At 47.8% G+C, this 25,082-nt stretch overlaps 1 protein-coding gene across 1 annotated transcript in view; it reads right to left on the bottom strand.

Moving 5' to 3' along the window:
• Window positions 1-25,082, bottom strand: part of LOC144167263 (cytochrome P450 3A24-like) — a 72,359-nt gene that overhangs the window by 30,336 nt on the left and 16,941 nt on the right. The window contains exons 5-8 of the mRNA XM_077696591.1: window positions 22,225-22,350; window positions 12,694-12,943; window positions 9,922-10,052; window positions 1,510-1,570 (exon numbers count right to left, since the gene is read on the bottom strand). Coding sequence (XP_077552717.1) covers window positions 1,510-1,570; window positions 9,922-10,052; window positions 12,694-12,943; window positions 22,225-22,350 — 568 coding nt within the window. The remainder of the gene's footprint in view (window positions 1-1,509; window positions 1,571-9,921; window positions 10,053-12,693; window positions 12,944-22,224; window positions 22,351-25,082) is intronic.

The raw sequence follows: 25,082 nt of genomic DNA, 5'->3' as shown, positions 1-25,082 counted from the left end.
TATGCAGTACTTGCGAACAGGGGTACCGCAGGGCTATACTCTTGGTCCATAATTTTTTTCCCTTAACGTGAATAACTTGCCTCAGATATTAACCTCAGCCAACTCTATCATGTACGCTGATGACACGGCCATTATAATCACTGCCAATCATACTACCGAACTCGAAAGTATCTTAAGCGCAGAGCTGAAAAAAATCTCAGAGTGGTATCTGAGGAAAAAAATTGACAGTCAACACAAAGAATAACAACTATGTACTTTTCCATTCACGAAACAGATCACTCGGTTTGGCTGACATCAGATTAGCTTTTTGCCAAGCGCAGCTTGAATCAACCAACCTTTTTACGTACCTTGGTGTGATCTTAGACAAGCTTATACCGTGGAAACATCACGTCGACGCGGTTTGCGGGAAGATTGCGTCTGGCTACTTTGCTCTAATTAAATTACGTGAATACTTCGACGCCGCTGTTCTGCCAGTCCTATACTTCACGTTAGTGCACGCTCATCTTACGTATTGCATCGAGTCGTGGGGCTGGACATACAATACTTACCTAGAGCTCCTGAGGCGAGCGGAAAAATGAGCTCTGAGAATGTTTACGCTTTTTGGATACTCTCAACCCAGCAAGGCGCTGTTTACTGAATTACGCGTCTTACCATTTGATCTAATTCGTGATTAAAAAAAGTGCTGAATGCATCCACAACATAATAACAAGCAACCTTCCTTTTGGTACGTCTACACTTAATAATCCCGCACGCGTGACACGGGGCCATACCCTTGTAAACTTTAACTTAGCCGCAAAAAGATATGCTTACGGTGCGCGTATGTTGGGATTTACTGTCAAGATCTGGAACAGCCTTCCGCATGACGTAAAAGCTGCTAACAATTTTTCTGTCGTGATAAAAACACACTACCTTAAAATGAATGACGCTCTTTCAGTTCACGCTTGCAGCTATTATTTGTACATTCTCCCGCATTTATACCCCATTATCGAATGACGTAATACTTCTTATACAATGTGATAACATACTGCATTTTAAGGGATTCTTGTGCTTTAATATGATGTATTCATTGTAACCCTAGTGACAAATGCAATTGCCGTAGTTATTGCTGGTAAGAATTCAACGTGCTCTTGTTTTTTTTATTGGCCCTAATAATTGTATTCATTCAATAAATCTGGGCTCTAACTAGTGTCTAGAGTGCTTTTTAATGATTTTTAAGTTTAGTGCCGACCATATGTACTGACATGTGTTTTCTGCAATTCTTGCACTTTTTTATTGGACCCCGTACTAGCCGCTGGCTATGTGTCCAAACAGTGTTCGCGTATGTTTTGTAGCGCCACAAAGAACAATAAATTGAATTGAAAAATGTAGTTGATGTTAACCAAGCTTTGGATTCTTCTTTCATAGGCACCTGTATAAAAGTCAATATCTATAAAACGACTTATTGTTTCGCAAATAATAGGTTGGCTACGGAGCAGAACTCAGAGGTGCGAATAAAAAACGTATGCTCACTGTCAGAGCCACCGACGTCTTCTTTGTCCAGGAGGAGTTGTAAGAGGTCAGCCTTCTTGCCCTTTTAGAGAATGAAGTGAAAAAAAGGATATCTGAGCGCTCATTATAATGAACTGAATGCGATAACATTAGTGTCGAATCACCGAATGACCTTAACGCCAGTGTCTGCGCTACCCCGTTGTATTGGGGATGACGTGGAGGGTTGTTTCATTCGTTTTGTATGAGGTACCGCTTGGGTCTAAATGTCGAAATGTTGGAGCAGCGCCGTATGACCGCAGATATTTCATAGTTGCTGTTGAGGCGGACGTTTCGTTGTCTGTTGCAATAGCTTCATGTGCTGCCCTATCTGGAGCTGGGCTCTCTGTTCTCTTCGTGGTGGGGAATTTCAATTGCATAGGCACTGGGTTGGCTGCTGATTTGTCTGCCTTCGCCAGGTTTCCCCACTTCCAGTCATCTTCAGCGTTGCGTTGACTCGGCCAACTGATTTTTACACAAGCTCTTAATGTACACGGTCGATAGTCCATGGCCGCATACACCACACCGATAACTTCAAAAAACCAACGTCATATAGAAGGTAACGAACTAATTTTACGTTCAGTCATGAGGCAGTGCCTACGATGGTGGAACCATCTCTATATCTGCTTGAACGTCATTTTTCCAGTGGCGGGCTTTTGTTCTGTCTCCTAATAATTACCAACATTCTTTGCCCTCAACATCTAAACCTTCCTTTTATCGTTACTGCCGCTAAGAGGCTTGGCCAGTCGCCCAACCTAGCGCCATTATCGGAAGCGTGCTCAACTACCCGCCAGATTCCTCGTGTTGTCCGCAGCGGATGTCTATATTCTGTTTTGCCACTCGAAGGCCACAACCAATTTACTATGTTCACCATTAGTGAGGTAGTACTGTCTCGCTGCGGTTATCCAGGCGTCGCGTTCTCGTTTTGCATTCCGGATGCCCCTGGACGGAATCCCATGAAGAATAAAATTTACCTTTCTTCTCCCCTCAATTAGTTACGTTGTTCAAGGAAACGTCATTTAGAAAATTCGTTCAACTGTTTTTATTTTTTGAGCAACCGGCCATTTTGCGTAGCATTCGTTGCCTAATTTGCGTTCCGGGAACGCGGATTTGAGAGTTGCGTAGTAACCTATGCCTTTGAACAGAAATGCTTTCTTTTCACAGTATTTCAAGAGAACGCTTCACGACGGACGCTGTATGCCTTGGAACTTCACACCTCAAAATTGCGCACGGGTACGTGCCGGGCTTGCAACGAGCAAAAACTCCCACTGCTTGCGAATTATCAACATACGTCAGAATTCTACAGCAGGCCCGAACATTAGCGTGAAAATAATTTTGTTCAGAAGCCGGTTTTACTCTTGAAGGCTCAGGAGGTGCCTATAGTACCGGCCGCGGTGGCTCAGTATCCGAGCCGCCCTGCTAAAGTGCCCCTGTGTGAAATTAGGGTGCACAGTCATGATGTGCGGTGGTCAAATTTTAACCGAAACCGTCCACTACGACGCGCCTCATAACCTAACGGTAGCTTGTGAACGCTAAATCCCTCAAATAAATAAAATTAGGAACGTGTAGTCCTCTAAAATTTTTTAACAGGAAAGCTGTATAGTCCGAAAGAAATGTGTGCGGCGTAGACAGAGAACTTTTAACGCACGTGAGCGCGCACGTCGCTGCAACTGCCCGGCGTCGTCCGGGCTTGCGCAGTGGCTTACGCCGCATGAGGAGCTCTTAGCCCCCCCCGCACGGGGCACCTTGAGTATTCATGGTGACGGTGAGCAGCGACACCGCGGACCCCGAGCTCCCAACATAAGCCGTGTCCAACCGTGGCGAGGTGTTTAAAGGTGAAGGGTAGAAGCCGTAAACGGTGGCCGTCGGAGCCTTGGTCAAGCTCCGGCCGATGGGCTCCCTGCCTGTCTACCAGGCAGGGAGCTCCGGGACCTCTTTGACTACCAGGGTAAGGTCAAAGGAGAAAGTACCCCCGTCTCCCTGCTTTTATACTATGCTTTATGGTATTGTCTAAAACCCCCCCCAACCGTGATCGGCCCCCTAAAAGGGGCCGCACCTAAGTACCGTTTCCCCCATTGCCATCTTTGACATTTCCTGAACCAGATCATTACTCTCGATTTCTTGTCATGGAGTCCCTGAATCCAACCCACCCTCTTGCATCTCAGTCAGTCTTCTTGATCGCCAAGTATCTTGAAGCCATAATAGGAAAATCATATCAGGCCAAAAACAAAGAACTGGTGAACTCCTCATCGAGGTAAATGACAAGCAGCAGTCCACAAAGCTTCTAGCTCAGACTAGACTGGCTGATCTAGACATCAGGGTAACACCCCATCGGAGCCTCAACAGCTCGCAGGGTGTTATATCAGAGCCAGATCTCCTGAACGAAACCGATGCGGATCTCCTTGCCGGCTTGAAGGATCAGGGCGTCACTGCCGTGAGACGCATCACCATCCGTAGAGACGACAAGGAGATTCCCACCAAGCACATCATCTTGACCTTTGACCGTGCAGTTCTCCCACAACATATATATGCAGGTTTTATCCGTTGCTCCATCCGTCCGTACATCCCGAACCCGCGGCGCTGTTTTAAGTGCCAGCGGTTCGGGCATGGTACAAACTCTTGCCGTGGCCGAACGACGTGTGCAAAGTGCGCGGCGCACGATCATCCGAGCGAGAACTGCTCAGCCGAAACTCTCACTTGTGTAAACTGCGGGGGGCCGCATGCGGCATACTCCCGCAAGTGCGAAAAATTTCAACTAGAAAAGAAAATCATCAACATCAAGGTAACTGAGAACATCACCTTCCCAGAGGCGCGAAAGAGGTTCGCCTCTTTCCCCCTGGGGAGGTACGCCGACGCGGCTCGCCGGGGGGCGGAGCGGCGTCTCGTTTCCACAGGGACCCAGTTCAGCGAGTCTGACCTGGTCCCTCGCCCGCCCCCCCCTGGGTTGCCTCTGGCAGCCCAACCCGCCACCACGCCGCTTGCTGAGGCAGCAGCGGTTGTGGTGGCAACCTCTTCCATCGGGACCGGTGACGCTCCCGCCTCTGTCTCCCCGCCCTCCAGTGCGTTGGAGGGTACAGAGGTGATGGACACCACGGGCCCCGCACCGGTTCCCACCGCCACCGCACCGCCTGTGCCACCTCTGGCGCCCCGGACGCCCTCGGCGGTGGCGGCTCAAACGAAGGGCTCCCGAGGGGGGGCCAAGTCCAGGGGGCCCGGTCCGTCGGGCACCCCTCGGACATCCGACGACGAGATGGATGTCGGGCCGTTCCTGCCTGCAACGCAGCGCAAGGAACGCGTCCCGACGCCAAAGCCTCCCGACAAGCCAAAAAAGGCGAGAGTCACAGCCCCGAAAGACGACACATAAACAAACACACACACTCCAGTAGCTCTCACACTAAATAATGGGAAGAGAAAACATAATTCAATGAAACTGTAGAGGCCTTCTTAAAAATCTTGACGATGTATACGAAATACTGCATGCTAATCAGCCAAGTGTGATGTGTCTTCAGGAGACGCATTTGAATTTCAAGCACACAAATTTCTTAAATAGGTACATGGTCTTCAGAAAGGACAGGGATGGCTGCACACACTCTTCGGGCGGTGTAGCCATAATAGCCCGGAAATCCCTAGCATGCCACCCTGTCGCTCTCAACACCGTCCTTGAGGCTGTAGCAATACGCACAATAATTTTTAATAGGTTGATAACGGTATGCTCCATATACATTCCTCCTGATGTCACACTTTTGAGCTCTGACTTCGAGGCGCTGGTCGACCAGCTGCCCGAACCGTACATCCTAACAGGCGACCTTAATGCACACAACTCTCTTTGGGGCTCCTCCAGAACGGATGCCCGAGGTCGCCTGATAGAGAAATTTCTTACATCTTCAGGAGCATGCCTTTTCAACCAAAAACAGCCTACATACCATAACTTAGGACATAATACGTACTCACATCTCGACTTGGCTATTGGTTCTGCAATTCTCTTTCCATGTCTTGAGTGGGGCGTGGGCACGGACCCATATGGTAGTGACCACTTCCCCACATGCCTAACATACATAGGTAAAGGCCCATGCAGTCCATCTTCCCATAACAGGTTTAATGAATCAAAAGCAAACTGGAGTACATTCACAGAAACATCTAAACTACACCACACAACCGTGAAACACCTACACGTTGAGGAAGCAGCCCAACTCGTCACGGCGCACATAGTCGACGCCGCCGAAAAGCCCATGCCCCAGGCCTCCAGTGCGTCCCGCAACCCAAGGAGGCCCTGGTGGAACGAGGACTGCAGGCGGGCGCGAGAGGCCCAGAACAAGGCGTGGGGTGTCCTTCGCCGGTACCCCACGTCAGATAACCTCATTTCGTTTAAACGGGCAAAGGCTCTTGGGAAGCGAGTGCGTCGTGAGGCGAAAAGGGAGAGTTGGCGCACCTTCCTCACTTCCATCAACTCATACACCGACACACACAAAGTCTGGACACGAATACGAAAACTAAAAGGACAACAGACACACAGCCTGCCCCTTGTTAGTACAACAGGGGACACACTGGAAGAACAGGCTAACACACTTGCACAACACTTCGAACACGTGTCCAGTTCAGCACACTACACAAAAACTTTCATGAAACACAAGACATCTGTAGAAAAGAAGTCCCTGCGTGATAACAACAATTCGCACACTTCTTACAATTCTCCTTTTTCAATTCATGAGCTGAAGGTTGCTCTGAACGCATGTAAGCCTTCAGCTCCAGGTGCAGACAAAATCACATACACCATGATACAACACCTACACCCAGACACTCTTGAAACACTCCTACATCTATACAACAACATATGGCTTTCGGGGCACATTCCTCGCTCTTGGAGAGAGGCCATAGTAGTGGCTTTCCTGAAGGAAGGAAAGGACCCTTCCTCTCCCGCTAGCTATCGGCCCATCGCCCTCACAAGCTGCCTGTGCAAGCTCCTCGAGAAGATGATAAACAGGAGACTCATGTACTTTCTTGAGTACAATGGTCTTCTCGAGAGCTGCCAGGCAGGCTTCAGGGCGGGGCGGTCCACCAACGACCAACTCGTCGCGCTCGAGTCCTATATAAAGGACGCCTTCATTCACAAGCAGTTTTGCACAACGGTATTTTTTGACCTTGAGAAGGCCTATGACACCGCTTGGCGTTACGGGATCCTCTGTGACCTAAAGTCTTTCGGTGTTTCGGGCCATATGCTCAACACCCTTGCTAGTTATTTGTCCGAAAGAACGTTTCGCGTGAGAGTAGGTAGCGCACTCTCAAGAGTTCATGTGCAAGAAAACGGCGTTCCGCAAGGTGGAGTGCTAAGCTGCACTCTGTTCATAGGTAAGATGAACTCCCTTGGGAAGGCACTGCCACCTACAATTTCTTATTCAATGTATGTAGACGACATCCAGGTATCTTTTAAATCATGTAATATGTCCATCTGTGAGCGTCAAGTCCAGCTCGGTGTCAAAAAACTTGCCAGCTGGGCAGACAAGAACGGTTTTAAACTTAACCCAGAAAAAAGCACCTGTGTTGTCTTCTCCAGGAGGCGTGGGATCCATCCGGACCCAGACATTATCCTTAATGGCGTATCGATTCCTGTGAGGAAGGAACACAAGTTTTTAGGTGTGGTGTTGGATGAAAGGCTTACGTTCATCCCTCAAATTAAACAATTGAAACATAAATGTCTAAAGGCTCTCAACATTCTTAAAATCTTGTCCCACCAGTCATATGGAACGGATAAGCAACTCCTGTTACGTATTTTCAGAAGCCTAGTGGGGTCTAGATTGGACTATGGGAGTGTTGTGTATGGGTCAGCCACTAAAACAGCACTTAAAATGCTCGACCCAGTGCTTCACTTGGGGCTTCGCCTCTCTTGTGGCGCATTCCGTACGAGCCCTGTACAGAGTCTTTACGCAGAGTGTGACAAATGGTGCTTATCACACCAGCGAACCTAAGTTGACTTGTTATATGCCTCTAAAATTTCATCAATGGACAACCATCCTTTTAAACCGGTTTTTAATGATACATCCACATCAAAGCTCTTTTTAAATCGCCCATCCATTCCTGTTCCCTTCTCGCTCAGAGTAAGGGACGAGGTCACTATTCATGAGGTCTCCTTTGTAGACACATTCAAGTCATCTATCACCGATCTTGTAGCACCATGGCATCTTCGTCCTGTTGCATGTGACTTGTCTTTCTTAAAATACAATAAGAACAGGACACCAAAAAGTGGGATTTTGCAGCATTTCATGTATATACAGGATAAATACAAGGCTGCAGAGTTTTTCAGCGATGCATCTAAAACGTCCACTGCGGTGTCTTGTGCTGCGCATGGGCCCAATTTTCAAGCATGTAGAACAATGAATGTTAATACAAGTATTTTTACGGCAGAAGGATATGGCATATTTCTGGTTGTAAGTCACATAGTTGAACATCGTATTCCTACATCCGTCATTTATACAGATTCGTTGAGCGTCGTCCGTGCATTATCATCCGGAAAGTCATCAAAAAACCATGTCATTAATCTTGTCTTCAAAACAATTATGGTAGCTTATTCCTCAAACCTTGGGGTGACTGTGTGTTGGGTGCCAGGCCATTCTGGCATTGGCGGTAATGAAGTGGCGGATGAAATGGCCGCCAATGCTGCACTCCGAAACACAGTAGACATGGCAACACTACCGTACACAGACCTCAAGCCACACATTAGACAACAACTCCGTAAAACTTGGCAAGCAGACTGGAGCGAACAGACAGACAACAAACTACACGTAATAAAACCACACTTGGGACAATACACAACTGACTCACACAACAGGCACATTGAAGTTACCTTAGCTAGATTACGGATAGGCCATACACATGTGACGCACTCGCACCTGCTCACGGGATCTCCAAGACCCGTGTGTAGCAGGTGTGGGGAGGGCCTATCCGTAGTCCACATACTCATACAATGCAAGGCACTTGACACAACACGACACAAACACGTCAGACAACTGTACAGACAACATATTCCCCTACACCCATCCCTGTTTCTAGGTGACGATGCCATGGTTTCTGTGAAACGCGTTTTTAAATATTTGTCAGACGTCAAGTTTTTAAACCTCATTTCCTATCACGCATCATGAAATCTGGCCCTATACACCAGCCATCACCATCATCTTTATTGATCTTACTATGTCCAGTTTACACGTTTTATACCTACCTTTTGTGGTAATCACTTCTTTTCATTAAATAGCTTCTCTGGCGCTCGTTGCCCTCGTCGGCCTTGCGCCATTAAACAAAAAACCATCATCATCATCATCTCTTCGCCCCCCCCCCTCCTTTATTGTGATCGTCGTCGTTTAGTGACCGGTGTGCCACGCGTCCGCCGCACCGAATACGATGACGGCAAATCTGTCAAGCCATCCCTTCATAATCCACACGTGGACATGGCCACCGGACCAGCTCACGAAGAAGTGCAGGTCTTGCGAGACGAAAACGCGGTACAAGAGGATTTACCCTACGCCCCTATGCCGTGGGAAGACGATGGCGAAAAGGATGGCGACGAGTTCTGTTGAATAAAACACTGTAGACACTTCAATGATCTTTGCTTTACAGTGCTGTCGAAAACGGCTTTGCACTGCTAGGGTCCGGCTGCTCCCTCTCACCTGGGATCCGCTGCCAGTGTGAGGAGAAGCTAGGTCGAACGCGAGCTCTCTTGTCTCTCCAGCCTTGCGCGACTACTGCAAGCTGCGCCACTTTTTTTGTAAGATGTATGAGCTGCATCTTATTACCTGCCCAGATACCCCGGTCATTTCTAACCACGCGAGAGGACACGACGAGACAGGGAAGACACAGGACCAGCGCTATTACAAATTATGCACAACGAACTTGCCCAGATTTTTCTCTTGTTTAGGCTACCCCAAGGTCATTAAAGGCATGAGAAGACGTAATGCGTGTATGTTTCCTTGTTTCTGGGTCAAAGTTTGCGTAGTACGTTTTTTCTTCGACTATATCAAGACGCACTATAATTAGTAATAATATGGTATTAACATAAATGTAGAATATTTTTTACTGAAGGCCGTTATAATAAAGCACTATTATTCTTTTATTCAACATCAACCCTGAAATATTACAGCGCATTCGTACCTTCTTTTCTACAGGTGCAAAGGCGCGAAGTTCGAGTGCAAATTAACGCACTTATCCCTTACTATAGAGGGAAAGATCCGTCAAATTCGGAAGGAACTAAATGGTTTGGAGCTCACAAATTTCATTGCCTTTCTCCGGAGTATCTTCATTTTTTCAAATCCACCCGAAAAACACACACGTTAACGAAAGGTCGGCGGCAAGGTGGGCCACCACCCGAAGCAGCGGATTTTAAATGCGCAAGGAAGAAATGAACGTGCTTACTGAAATATTGCGGCGCCGTTGCTCGACAATTGGCTTCATGAGGGCGTGAAGCATTACGACGAAAGAATCACTAAGCCACCCTGTCATATTTACAAGCCATAGCCATAGCCAGCGAAGCTCTGGCACACAATCTGAAAAAAAAAGGCAGAAATCCTTACAGTTTGCTTTCCCAAATTACCCATAAATGCAAGAACTAGGCATTTTTAGGGCAGAAATGGAACTAGGTATTTTTTTGTGCAGAGACAGCAGCTGCGGCTGCGCCAGCAGCAGAATACTGCCCGTACAGCAGCAATACACAGGGCTGTCTACAGAGGGCAGTTTATTAATTCAGTGTGCGTAGGCGCGGCTCCTGATTTATTGTGGTCGAACCTGGAAGCGCCTACGCTCAAAGTAATAGATTGGTAGTTTATTGATTACGTCTTCTATGCTGGGGCCCACAGCAACCTTAAGCAGCACCATTTGAACAAGCAATGGGAATATGTGCTACTATGTAGGTATGTACCACTTTGGTAGTACAACGCAACTGTCGGGTATGCGCTTCATGAGGTCTAAAGCTTTGCCTTGAGGCATTACAATGTCGAGCGGTACCCGATGCTTGACCGCTTGACCCCCCCCCCCCCCCCCCCACAGAAAGTTTTCCAATACGACAAAGTCTGGCGTTATGCCGAACGACCCATGTCTAGGCCTAATGTCACGTTACTTACAAGTTGAGTTTTACGCCTTAAACAACGTCATACACATTGCAGGTCGGACTGTTGTACGATACTCAGCGGATTGACTTTTGGGAACGCGGGATACAACCTGGAAAGTACGGACAGCTTTACGAAAGAGGCTTCGCACAACAAGTTTTGCGAAAGAAGCCAATGAATGAAGAATTGTTTTATTCCTGTCTGCACCCCGCACTGCACTGCCTTTTCGATAAAGCGGGGCACTTACTGCGTAGACGATAAATAAAACAATTTCAAGAAACAGGCTGCAGAATTGTTGTGCGAAACCTGCGGAGGTAAGCCAACAATGCACGTGCTATAAAAACAGCTAATGAACCGTACTAGTTTAAATGGAAATAAATAAAGTGCGGTTAACACGACACAGTAAGTGCCCCGTGAGGCAAGAAATCCTTCGTTGTGAGCAGCGAATGATTCCAATGTTCTGCGCGTCTGAAACTAAGGAAAACTTACAGGGGATGCCTAGTACCGGGCACAGAGCAGCAATATCTGGCTGAGGTACTTGGTGACTACCTATTCTAGTAATCGACGTGTTTGTTGAGTACGTTCTGGAAGCATTTAGGATTTATGAAAAAAGTTAACAAGAGTATTGGAGGCTCTTTTGACAGTGCCTTCCGAAGTCGTTCCGCTCGTTGCCCATAACCAGGAGCAGCCTCTTCGCCAAGGTATGTACGCTCAGCTTTCAATGGGGCTCACTGTGCACGTGCGGTAGCAGCCTACCCTCCCTTTCCGCTGTTTCGTTTTTACGGTGTCACCCTTTCTCATTCTCAAAGGGTGACACATGGGACAATGCTTCTGCACTACTTCTTCCCTTTCCTGCCGCGATCATGGGCTCACGGTCCGCGGCGCCCTACGTTTCCTGCGGCGTAATTCTCGGCTTGCGATTCCCGGCTCGTCGAACTACGATTTTTTATGGACTATTTTGTGCACCTCACAGCTATATTTAGTATCTCACACGTTCCGTCATACATAGAGCATTCTCCATAAAAAATGGCAGAAATTCGAATCAAGCTAAGCACCAATACTCAGCCCCTTCGCTGCAAGCAGCGTGGCGGTCATCGTAAACTCATGTCTGCTTACCTGCTTTGAATGCGGAGACATTATGTCTTCTTTTGTTACTGCTACATCGGTGGGGGTGAGACTGATTCTATGAAGCTACCAATATACCTATTCGTGGTTCACAATGGAAAGCTAGAATGTCCTTCTTACCGGTCACACACACCCTCAAGAATGCCGACCAATGGCGAATGGCGATGACAACTTGCGCCCGAATCTCACCTCCGATTCACTGACGGCCATTTTTCTGCGACATCCACGTGCTTCCCGAAAATTTCCGCATACGTACTTATCGGAAATGGCCAGTGAGGGTAATAGCTACCACCAGCAACTTGCCATTGATTCACCAAATCGCAGAGCCACAACGCTTTCGCATTCAAAGCACGTATACGGATTTTCGTGTCCCGAGTAATATTTCAATAAACTGTACTGGAAGAGCATTTTTAAGGAACTCGATTATCGATTGATTATTAGGCTGAACATGGCGACGCTACACAGGCGATGAGGCTCGCTGTAGTGAGAGCTCCAGACTAATTTTGTCCTCCTGGAGGTCTTTATCGTTCGCTGGAGATGTTTATTCTGCAGGCCTTTATTCTGAATATCTGGAGATCTTTATTCCTGGAGTTCGCGTGGAGTATACATAAAGCAGGATAAAAAGCGCTTGGAAGCCGTTATCAAGGGCTTCACCCGCTCGAGTAACCTAATGCTGACAGAAATGTGGGCGAGAATAGCAGTTTGCAAGAAAAAAAAAACGCTTTGTTCTGCTACAACTCAAACCTGGTTTGCTGAGTTCAATCTTTAACACATTTTTACTAGGGCTCACGAAAACCTGGGCACGCTACATGTTAAGCGCTTCAGTGATGGCATACGAGTTAACACTCCTTGGAAAAATGAAACACTTTGTTCCAACTTGAAATTTTCCTCAACATAAATGAACCTACTTTCGGAGTACGTAAATAATGTAGTCGGATAAAAATTTAATAGAACATACTCGCCACAACCGCAATGCCTTCAAGTCCGACGCTTGGCAATAAGCGCACAGCTGCTTCGGTAAGAAGGTCTAGGGGACCACCCGTTGGAGCAGTCAAAGCACCCATGTCAGTGCCGAAGCCTGCCTTCATATTAGCTTCCAACGCGTATCTTCTCATCATCAGCATGACGTCGACCGGTCTTCCTGAGGAACTTATTTTTGCGATACAATCAGCCATTGTATCAGAGGAAGTTTTAAAAACACGAAACGCCTGGAAAACAAAAATTGCATCAGAGAAACCGACAAACGCACATTCATAAAAGAGAAACAAAGTGCTGGTGATCGGTCTGAATGTACAGTCGCGGCCACTGATACAGGGAGCACGGAGCGGCTGGCCGCGCTCCATGGAGCGCCACTTCGGTCGCCACAGGAAGTATTGCGGCGCAAGCGCAATCAGGGCTAGCGGCGTAGTTAGATGTGCATCGCCTGCGACGGCTCATCCCACTTCGCCGCGAGCGGAGAAAGCTAGATTGCTCGCGCGGTTTAGACTACACAAACCACGCGTGTAGCGAATTGGGAGGGCCGTAGCATTCGACGCGCAGCCGGGCCCCGCCTCTGGGTTTGAATCCGCCTGCGCCGCATACTTCGCGCGGAGCCCGCCTATGGTCCCAGAAGCGCGGCAACGCTCGCCGTGTTCCCTGTATCAGTGGCCGCGTCTGTTAATCCCCAGAAGCAATAACTAAAACTCTAAAACTACGCACTACGCTACACACTACGCCTCATTACCGTACCCCCAACTGGCATGGTGTCCGAAAAGACGCTGGTCGTCTACGCCTCATACAGGCTTTCATCCTCAGCCGTATTACATCCGCACATAACTTCACGTAACTATCTCAGGCAGGCCCATACACTGTCAACAGCAAGAGTGCACAAGCAGGAGATCAGTCTTGCGCTCAACACGTCTAGAGGCGCCTTTTTATAGGGCAAGCTCTTAAGCATCCCCACTTGTGTTTTTGCGTCGCCGTAATCTCTCTATGTAACCCACAGTAAAGACGACACCGAAGGTCGACGAGACAGAGCGAACATAAAAGCAGATGATTAAAGTATGGCGATACTGTGAGTATAAGGGAAGTATGTCGAGGCGGCGCAAAACTAGGCAGTAATAAAGAACTAGCGTCTTGTTCTTTCATGCGTGTATGTGCATGTGGATGCGTGGGGTTGTGTGCCTGTGCGTGCGTCTGTTGAAGTTCACAAAAAGCCACAGAAGATCCGCATGCGCTGCGGGCTGCACGTAGTCGCTACGAATTTGAATCAGATCGCTCGAATGGTGAGGTAACAAGCAGAAGGGCCATGTTACGGGTTGTATAATGCTTGTATCGTGCAAGAGACGACGGAGGAAAGAAAGCAGCGCTATCTTTACCTCCACAGTTCTACCTATTGTCACGAAGCCAAAGACGATGCAGTATACTTGAAGGGAGAGAGCGAGAGATAAACGCTTATTCGAAAAAAAGGAGGTCTCCCGATTGTCTTAGGGGTGGTGCCATTCTTCCAGGGCCCCAGACTCTTCTGCTCCTCTCTGGGATCGAAGAATTAGGTCATTTTGAATCCTGAAGTTGGAGCTGGTCAGAGCTGCCTCCCATAGCGCGACCGTGTTTGTGGTGTTGTTTCCTGAAGGCCAGATGATAGGGCAGGCCCATGTTGCATGAAATGAGTTGGAAGGGTTTCCGCAGGAAAACACATTTATTGAAGCGAACTTGTGCTTCCCTAACAACTAAAAGAATACACTACCGGCGAAGCAGTAGTCAACAAAATGACGTGTGCAGGCGCGCGTCCGCGAGTCTAAAGGTGCGGCATCTGCTCTGCGGGCATTTATCAGTCGGCGCGAGGGTTTCTGGAATAGTCGAATTGTATCTAGAATACTACAGATCAAGCAAGATAATTCTTGGCTGGTGACGCAGTTGGAAGCACTCCCCTTTGAATGGAGATAACACGTGCGGCATAAAGAATGAAACATCCGCTTCACTTGCCCCATAGATAATACAGATAAAATAGCCGGGCGCCGAAGGGTGGCAAAAACAAAACATAAAAAACAAAGCAAACACAAGGTTTGTGGCACTACCCCCCCTCCCCAGCCTCTAAGAGAGCATCGACCCAATGCTAAAATAAATTACAGTCCGCACAAACAACAAAAAAAGCCCGTCATCTTGCGCAGTAAGTTCAGGGGAGTGAAACTTCCTATACCGTGCATTGGACGCGATATTCGATCGAAGCGCCGGACAAGCCCCTGGTGTTTGGGGGCGGTACTAAAAACATGGCGGCGTGTTGCAGACATGCACTGGGAAACGCCATCTTGATGAGGACTGGAAAGCCGAGCGGGGAGGGGGGGGCGGCAAATTAGCGCCAAATTCAATTGGGACGCACATGGAAGGTAAATTGAGCGAGTGGAAGATATTCAGATGGCCAGCGCACGACCTTTCTCTGTCGCGCAACCAGCCACATTATCGAAACGGCAATTGTTTTGTTCTGATTGATGAAGTTTTACGCGTCCACTTCTTTTTGCACCGCTTATTCTAAGTACGACGTTGTTTTGTTTTATTTGTACACACAATCTAGACAAGGATAAAGAGTACTGGTATTTTCATTTTTATTGCTAAATGTACCATTCATACAGTAAAAACACAACTTGGATATTTTACACTTTTAGTCGCAAACAAAAGTGTATAGCACATGGCCGCATGCTAATTAGGTATCTAGCCAGTGCATAGCTGTCCAGTGCCTTGTCTGTCCAAGGTCCTCGTAGTCTCTGGTGGTGAAATGGGCAGGACACAGCCGGTAGCTGCTGTAGATCTGTCGAGGTGGTAAATGAGCCAGGTTCTGCCTTCTCGCACACTGGAGCCAAGCACGAGATCTGGAACATCAACAAGCACGTGTGTATATTTGGGTTAGAATGAATACTAGCTTTACTGCTGCTTTCAACAAGCATCTGTATTCGGAATAAACGTTATCTGATATATTAGGAATCTTTCTTTCTTAAATTGATTTTGGCTACAGAGACGACTTGTGACCAATCGTAAAGACAAATTTTTAATTAAAATCAGCCTATATTATTAAGAGACGCAGATACGTTTTTCTATTTGTGCGATGATAATGTTCGGTGGCAACGACCCACCTTTCCTCCTAATCCAAAATACACTTCTGCAGACAAAAGCCGCCATCCCACACCAGAATCGGTAAGCAAGTATTCATGCATATATACTTTGGCGCCCTATGTATTCATCAGGTATTTCTCGGGCGCTGCAATAAACCGGTTATAAAAACCTTATTTCAAAACTTCTAATAAATTCCTAGCAAAGGTTAAGCCTGCACTGTCTAATTATTTATCGGCTTATAGCTGTAACTGGGTTCTTGTGAATACATCGATCGTTCTTGTGCTAAAGCTGAAACTGCAAGCACGAAGGTTAAATTATAAATTATAAGTGGCAGAATTATAGTCATGATTGTATTATAAAAATATAAAGTAATTGCTTACTTTGTATAGTTATTGCTACAAATTTATTCTGTTATGTGCCGTTCATTCACGTGACGACAAAATGCAGAACACACAGAACACACAATTGAAACGCAATAAAATAATTGATGTAGTCACTACTTAGTCAACATAGTGCTAGCAACACGGTATGAACCTGCGGACCCTGCCTTTGAGCCATAAGTGTATCGGAGATGCCTTCCTCCAGCTGTGGACATAAACAGGCTGATAATAATAACGACAACAATAATATTGGTAATAATTATAATAATCACAATAATATTAATACTAATAACAGCAACGCATGCTACGAAAACAAACTAAACGCAGGCAATCAAAAGATAATAAAAATAGTGCAGATAAGCTCACACTGTTCCATTAGTTATTGTATATGTTGCCTCATATACACTTTGCTGCATACCGCGCATTCACTTGCGCTAAAATGCAAAACACACGATCGAAGCGCATTAAATCAATAACGCACGTATAAAAGAACGTGTGTAGCTAATGTAGTGATCGGATTAATTACCAGATGCTCTGCCGCGCATTTTATGCTTCAGTAAAGAGTCAAAGAAGACAATCAGAATGTAATAAATAGACAGTGCACGTTCATGCTCACTTAAATTATACAGCTACTGCTGCAACCGCATCCTGATATCTCGTGCAAGCGTAGAAAAGCAAAACAAGCAGCATGCAGACCATACCTTTCGTCCGCCGGGATCCAAAGGAAGTTTATGCCGGCCTGGCGTGAAGAATTTTGACACCACTCAGTACAGCACGATCTGTGATGACGGCGCGAATCCATTCATCCGTCTGTTTCGATGAAACAGACTTTACGCTGGTAAAAACGGCCCTCGGAACACCGTGGATCGTAGCATACCTATGGGCGCGACAAAAAACGCCCCTTTTCAGCGGTGCGAAGCAGAAAGGCGCGGTTCCTGTTTTCCACTGCTGGTGGCGCTCGTATTTTCGCAATCTCGAACTGCAACTTTTAAGTTTACTTGCATATTAAAAACCTCGTAATTAATAATTAACCTAGTATTAAATATAAGATGCAACAACAACGTTCATTTATGCTCGCATGTAGTACAGCCCCCAAACGTTACGATCGCTGCAGTCACGGGACAGAAAAACGGCGGAGCTTCATCCCCCTGGTAAGGTTTTAAGCGAGTCACGTGGACGACTTCGGGCCGCATGCGTTGTCGTAATGTTCCGGAATCACCATCGGGGATTACCTCGTTGTTGAGTTCGCCAACACGTTGTAGAATTCGATAGGGTCCGAAATACCGTCACAGAATCTTGTCACTGAGTCCACATCGTCGGATGGGTGTCCAAACCCAACACCATCCCCTGGGTGGTACTCGGCGTCTCGGCGTCGGAGGTTGTAGCGTCCGGCATGCACCAGCTGCTTGTCCGTTGTGCGAACTCGAGCTAGCTGGAGGACCTCCTCCGCACGCTGACGGTATCTTTGAACGTCTGCGTTGAGGTAATCGTTTGGTACGTGCGGAAGCAGGACGTAAATCATCGTAGTCGGCCGTCTTCCGTTGACAAGCTCGAACGGTGTCATCTGCGTAGTACCATGGATAGCCGTGTTGTACGCAAACGTGACATACGGAAGGACTTCGTCCCAGGTCTTATGTTGCACGTCGCCCTACATAGATAACATATCCGCGATCATCTTGTTCAGACGTTCGTTAGTCCGTTCGTTTGGGGGGGGGTACGCCGTCGTTCTTCGGTGATCCATGTTGCTGTAGAGAAAATACCTTGTATGAGTTCCGCAGGGAAGGCCGTTTCTCGGTCCGTGATTAGGCCCCTTCGGAAAAGTGGTGGTCTCTGCATAGCGCGTCATGTATTCTGTCGCCACGACAATCCACTTGTTCTCGAATAATGACGTAGGGAACGGGCCCCAAAGGTCCATTCGTATCTTGTGGAGAGCCCCGATGGGACGGCGATCGGGTGCAGAATTCCGGCCAGTATCGTCGGCGACGGATTTCGTCGCTTGCAGTCTCTGCAGCTCCGGACGTAGTGGGACACATCGGTTGTAAGGCGGGACCAGTAGTACTTTGCCTTGATTTTTCCGAAGTACGTGCCGTGCCGAGATGTCCAGACGACGAGTCGTCGGGCGACGCTTCCAAAATTTTGTCACAAAGGTCTGCAGGGATGACAAAAAACTAACCGCATTTCCCCGAAGGGGAGCGTGGGGAAGTGTGAATGCACGGGTGATGCTATGAGGGGGAGTTATGTTGAACTGTGTTGGCATTCGCCCGTTAGTTGCATTTAACACCCCCGCGTGATCCAGTGGGGATTCACACACCCCGTTAGTCGTTCTCTGGAAATCTTGGTGAATTAAAGTGTATGTTCGAGGAGATCACACACACACGCAAGTAAAGTGAAACGACAGTATTCTTTATTCAGCACTTGTTGGTGTTGTCGTTGTAGTTGAGGGTCATTATGACCGCCTTGTGGTCACTGAAATGGACGGTCAAGAGTTGTTGCAAGACCGCGCATATCAGACAGTTCCTCGCAAATGCCAGATCGATGTAGTTGCCGTTGATGGTGGTGGGAGCCTCTAGCGGTAGGCACGTCTTGGAGTGGTTGGCGAGCATGTATTCCATCAACCACTCGCCGCCCTTTCGCACGTTCACGTTAAAGTCCCGAACAACCACGACCGGGTCCGAGGGCTTTACGCGCCTGGCCACACTCTCCATCGCCGCGTCCACGTATTCGACGACGTCGTCGCGCGAGATGTTTGGCGCGAGGAAGAGGGTGACGACTACGATTCCGTCGCCCGAGTACGCGTCGGTGTAGACGGCACTGTACGGCGACTCGTCCCTGACCGGCGAGGTGGACACGGCATGCGACACGAGGTTCGCGTAGACGTGACCGACGAGGTAGACGCCGCAGTACTCGCCCCGACTTCCGCTCCTGGCGAAGCAGCAGTCGTCGATGGGGAAGTGGGAATGCACGGCTGATGCGAAAGAATTCTTCTTGGCCAATCGCCATAAGTGGGTATGTGCTAAAGAAATTAGGAACTCTTCTTGGCCAATCGCCCTAAGTGGGTATGTGGTGCGGACGGACGGACGGCGGTGGACGCGTGATTCAGGGTCGCTTAAGAAGTGCATTCGCACCTAAAATATAAGTCGTTCTCGTTCAGGGGTTGAAATTTTTCTTCACGAGGACGGAGGTTTTGAGGCTGAATGCTGGTAAGTCGCGTTTGGTAAGCCCTAAGCACGGCGACGTTGCGTCCTCCGAGGTAGTTGATCATGATGTGCAACTCGTGGTCAGCAAGCTGCTGGGCGACTAGGTCGCGCTCCGTCACGACTCAGAAGGACGGGCTTTCTTCGGAGTCTTGAGGTGGTGGGTCGATGGGGGCACGGGACAAGCAGTTCGCGTCGGAGTATTTCCTGCTTGATTTATGAGCGATTGTAACGTGGAATTCTTGTAGGCGCAAGCTCCATCGCCCAAGACGGCCAGAGGGGTCTTTCAAATAGGCGAGCCAACACAGCGCATGGTGTACTGTCACAAGTTTGAACGGTCTACCATACATGTATGGGCGATATTTTGAAATGGCCAATAAAATAACGACGCACTCTTTCTCGGAGGCAGAGTAGTTTTTCTCCTCCTTTGATAGGCCACGGCTGGCCCATGCGATTACCTTTTCGCATCCCCTTTGGTTTTGACGAGGACGGCACCCAAGCCAATATCACTGGTGGCCGCGTGCATTTCCGTTTGGGTGTTTTCGTCGAAATGAGCGAGCACGGGCGGGCTTTGCGGGCGTTCTTGCAGCTCGCAAAATTCTTCTTCTTGGGCATTGTCCCAGCTGAAACGAGTGCTATCTTTCGTCAAGTGCGTGAGTGGCTCTGACATGCGTTCGAAGTTTGCGACGAAGCGCCGGTAGTATGCGCACAGTCGGAGAAATCTTCGCCCGCTCTTCTTATCTTTCTGTCTCTGGAAGTTAGCTGTGGCTGAATTTTTTGTGCGGCAAGCAGGAATCCCGCGCCGTTCACGTGGCCCCAAAACGTCAGTTCCTCATACGCGAAGCGGCACTTTTCATGCGTCAACCCCGACGTACGGATGGCCACGAGGACCACTCCAACCTTGGAAGGTGTTCGTCGAAAGTCCGGGCGAATAGCACAACGTCGTCGAAGTATACAAGGTAGGTGCGCCACTTCATGCCAGCTAGAACAGTGTCCATGAGTCTGAAACGTCTCTGGCGCCGCGCATAGCCCAAACGGCATCGCCTTGAACTCGTATAAGCCGTCCAGGGTTATGAATGCAGTCTTCTCTCGATCTCTCTCGTCTACTTCAATTCACTTGTAGCCTGTCTTCAGATTCATCGATGAGAAGTGCTTCACGTGGCACAGGTGATCGAGGGCGTCGTCGATTCGTAGCAAGCGGAAAACGCCCTTAATCATAATTTTGTTCAGTCGCCGGTAGTTAACGCATCACCTTAATGTGCCATCCTTTTTCTTTACGAGTACGAACGGTGCAGTCGAGGGGCTTTTCGGTGGCTGTATAATGTCATCGCTGAGCATGTCTTCGACTTGCGTCCGGATGGCTTCCCGCTCTTGTGAAGACACACGATATGGTTACTGCGGTACGACGCAGTTGTCTCGAAGGAAAACGCGTTAATTAGAGCGAACTTGTGCTCCCCTAAGAATTCAAGGAATACATAGGCGGCGAAGCAGCAGTCAACAAAGTGACGTGTGCAGGCGAGCGTCGGCAGGTCCAAAGCCGCGTCATCTGCTCTGCGTGCATTTATCAGTCGGCGCGAGGGTTTCTCGAATAATCGAATTGTATCCGGAACACCGTAGATCAATGAAGATTATTCTAGGCTGCTGACAAAGTTCGAAGCACTCTCGCTGTGATGGAGATAACACTTGCGGCATAAACAATAAAATCTGCGCTTCACTCGGCCCACGAATGACACAGATAACATAGGCAGGCGCAGCCGGTCGGCAAGAACAATATATAAACAAACAAACCCAAAACATGGTTTGTGACACTATTCAGCTCCAAAGGCCCGCAATTCGACGCTTCCGCGACTACCTTCAAATTGATCATGACTGTACATAGGGCCTTCGTCGTTTTCGTTGCGTGGCTCATCGGAACCACATCACATTTGCGCGGCAGGTCCAAAAACTGTTTACAACAGCAGGCTCGGTGGCGGCGACGCTCTGGGAGTTAACGCCTAAGCAATGTGCGCCGTCATGCATTCCCTGACCTCGCCATGACTTTATGAGACTCAGCTGCTATGCGCCGTGACCGAGAAAAATGCATTTCGTGCTGTGCTGAAATTTCGCATTAGGGATTCTTGTAATCATCAAACAATTGCTTGGAAACCGGCAAACTGAATGCCACAATGAGCAGTGCGAGACCCATCTGCTTCACGAGTGCAATCACCGCGCTCGCACTGTGACGAGCCCCGACATATCGCACAGGCTTCTAACGCTCTCCTGCGCAGTACCTCGATCTCTGCTCACACACGAATACACTAATACATAACTGCTAGCGAGAAAAGTAGAGAACATTACAGACTCAGCTGTAAAGCACTTCCGTTGTCCCACCCAAAACCCAGACCCAAGAACACAGTTAGACTCACCCAAATAAATACGTACCCCTTGCAACAGGAATTGCAATTGGTGTTCCGCTATCAACACATGGACCAATAAAAATTTTGCCCGCAGTCAGGTACACTCAGGCACAATATCCTCGAAAGACCGAAGAACAGTGATTTACACTACAAATCCCTCCCACTTCTCATGACATGTGGGAAAAGCTGATGTACAGATCCCGCCTTAGCCATCAAGCCTGATGGTGGAGCGAGCACGGTTCAGCGGTGGGGGACATTGAAAGCTACCCCCTGCAGGCATTTAATTTTACTGGGAGCTCAAAATACAAGCGTTGGTATTCGACTTGACCAAAAGAATGGCCCCGGCAGCGCAAATTAAAAGGCCACGACCACTGAAAATCACAAGGACACATATTAAAGGAAAACACGTTGGGTGGGAAAGCTATTACAACACCTGCGACAGCTTGCTCGCCGTAAACGCCGGGCCGACGGTTCGCCGTAGAGATTTGAAGGTGGACCCACGTGCTGTGAATAGCAGTGCGTCCGGGTTTACCGGCGCGGGCAGGACGCTTAGCACCGACTGCAAGGAAAATGGGAAGGGGTGAATGAACACATCTTCAAATATCTTTTTTTTAGCCGAATAAAAATATTTATGCCGAATGTAGAGGATTCAATGTGAAAGTAGGGCATTTTTAAGGCTTGTATTGCTAAGCTACCCAATACTTAAAAAATTGCATATTTTTTGGCCTCTTTAATAGCTGACCCTCACCATTCTTGATATAGATGTCGCGAAGGGTTGTCGAACTGAGTAGTTGTACTGAAAAAACAGTTTAATGCAAAACGTTGCCCTTGCCTTCCATGGCCAAAATCACTGAAATGACTCGCGTAATGTTCGAAATGGTCGCAATAAGGCGTGCTTTGCGTAGCATAAAGGAACCGACAGCTGCGGTAATCAGGCACCGTGGCAACTTCCGTCGTCTTTCTTAAATTGTACCCAACTGCGGTTGATGTCTGCCTGAAGCAATTTTATTACGACGCAACAGAAACAGATACAAATATTATACGCAAGAGACACTACAATACATTCTGACATTATTATGTTCTTTCATGACGACAGGGGGGGCACAACTGTATCAATTTTCTCAGATACAATAATTTTCCGATTGAACAATCAAGGGGTCGCAACGCTGGAAAATACTCTTCCAGACACTTGAAGAGTGTTGTTCAACAGGTGTTTACAGCGGGACAAATTTTCGATGGGAAAGCGCATTTCAGAACCCATCGCCAGTGTGTTAATTTTAAGGCACAAGAAAATGTAGCTGCGCAGTCCTGTTTCGCCTTTGGCTGTTCCGTGTAGGAGTGGTCTGCTAACAAAGGAGCGCTCGATGGTTAACTGTTGCGAAGAAAATACAGTTGCATTTGAGTATACTTCCAGAAACGAGGATGTGGCTGCTCACGTTTGAAGAAATCTCTTTAGAGTGCACGCGAAATGTAGTCTAAGAATCACTGTAAACATTTTGGAAACAATAGCAAACTACTGCTATCACCAAATTTTTTATTGAAAATTGTGCCTTTGTCATTGAGAATGAGCGTTACTGCAGCTAGCGATTGTTTTCCCAGAGTTTGCTGAACGAGAGGAACACGTTAAACCTATAGAACTCTGAACAGCCAATGCTCTCGAGTAACGTGAATAACGATCTGAAAGTGCACCCAAAAGTAAAACTAAAGAATAACTAGTGGTTGTATAGCGCTCATATTGAAAATAGGCATAGAAAGTATCCATAGAAAATAGGCATCTATATGCGTTTTTATGCATATAGGCATAGACACTCAAAATAGGCACTTATACGCACTACAAAACACCATAAAAGCCGTTCTTAACCTCTCATTTATGCTCATATATAAACACGGCGAGATATGAGCGCCAGAAACACAATAGGCATACGCCTATAACCCGCTCTCTACTGATGAAGTAGAAAACACACGCCGCTGATTGCCAAGTTTTTTTCTTACAAAGCGGCGAAGAAATGCTTGTATAAAGCGTTAAAAGCGCCCCTGGCGACTCCGAAACGTAGCAGGGGTGCTACGCTATAGCAGGCGTTAAGGCGAACGGCAGAACATGAAGATAGGCCTGCGGGATGCGGATTAGCCGTGGCTTTCTCGCTATCTGCGGTACGTCTACTCATAGATCATGCTCGCAGGCAGTTTTCCCGAGTTTGGCCAGCGCTGACGTGCTCCATTTAACGTCCGGATCGCCTGTACATGGGCCCTACTATCGACTTCATAAATTCACTGTGAACTGGGAATTGGCCGGAAGTCTTTTCTGATTGGCTTTCAGTTTTTGTCACGTGCTTCGGGATGAAAAAGCGGCCCTGCGTGTTTTTCACACTGTGATGTTTCATGGCGTTTACTGATTGTTGATTGTAGGGTTTAACGCGCCGACGCAGCGCAGGCGATGCGGCGCGCCGTAGTGGAGGACACCGGATTAATTTTGACCAGCTGGGGATCTTTACCGTGCGCCGAAATCTCGTACACACGGGCGTTTTTGCTTTTCGCCTCCATTACAAAAGCGGCCGCCGCGGCCGGGAATCCATCCCGCGACCTCGTGCTCAAGAGCGCAACGTCTTATCCACTGAGCCACCGCGGGGGGTCCATGTTGTTTACCAGTCCCAGTTTTAAAGTTATCCCTGTTTCTCTTTGCTGAAAGCACCTAATTCTTCGCTGGCAATGAAAACTAGACTAAATGAAGCGGGCATGACTATTCAAAAGTAATATGACTTGTGAGTTATGCCCTGCCTATGGTTGGCTGACAAGACATGACGTAATATAAACAGTTGGTGGAACGTTCACATCACGCCTTGGAATCATCGGCCTGCGTAAAAGGGACGTGAAACAGTAAGACGTAAAACAGCCCGAAATTGGCGGCTACCGGCGCCATGAAATAGGACAAATACGTTCACTGATCTTCGGCACCGTGAAAATTCCGCGAATTTGCAGCAGGTGCAGTTTCGCACGATGCGCGGTTTAAAACTGTTTTCTGGCGAAAGAAACAAGACTTTTCCCTGTTTCCAAGTGAGCGATAACGTAGCATAAAAATAACGACTCGTAGTTTCCTTTATGTTTGGAAATAAAATAGCACTTATTTGTTTGGTGTAGCAACAACACAAGAGGGCGACGCAAATATCTACATTGCAAAGAACCCAACGCATGGTATTTGTCCACATTCCTCGTAGTAAGCTAGTGTGCCCCACGATCGAATTAAGGATAAAAAATAACGAAAAAATCGACTGTTTTATTCATTGCTACGCCGAT

The sequence above is a fragment of the Haemaphysalis longicornis genome, unplaced genomic scaffold (genome assembly GCF_048455015.1).
Source record: "Haemaphysalis longicornis isolate Haplotype H1 unplaced genomic scaffold, Haemaphysalis longicornis Haplotype H1 scaffold_2, whole genome shotgun sequence".
Classification (NCBI taxonomy): domain Eukaryota; kingdom Metazoa; phylum Arthropoda; class Arachnida; order Ixodida; family Ixodidae; genus Haemaphysalis; species Haemaphysalis longicornis.
This window is presented reverse-complemented; position numbering and strand designations above follow the sequence as displayed.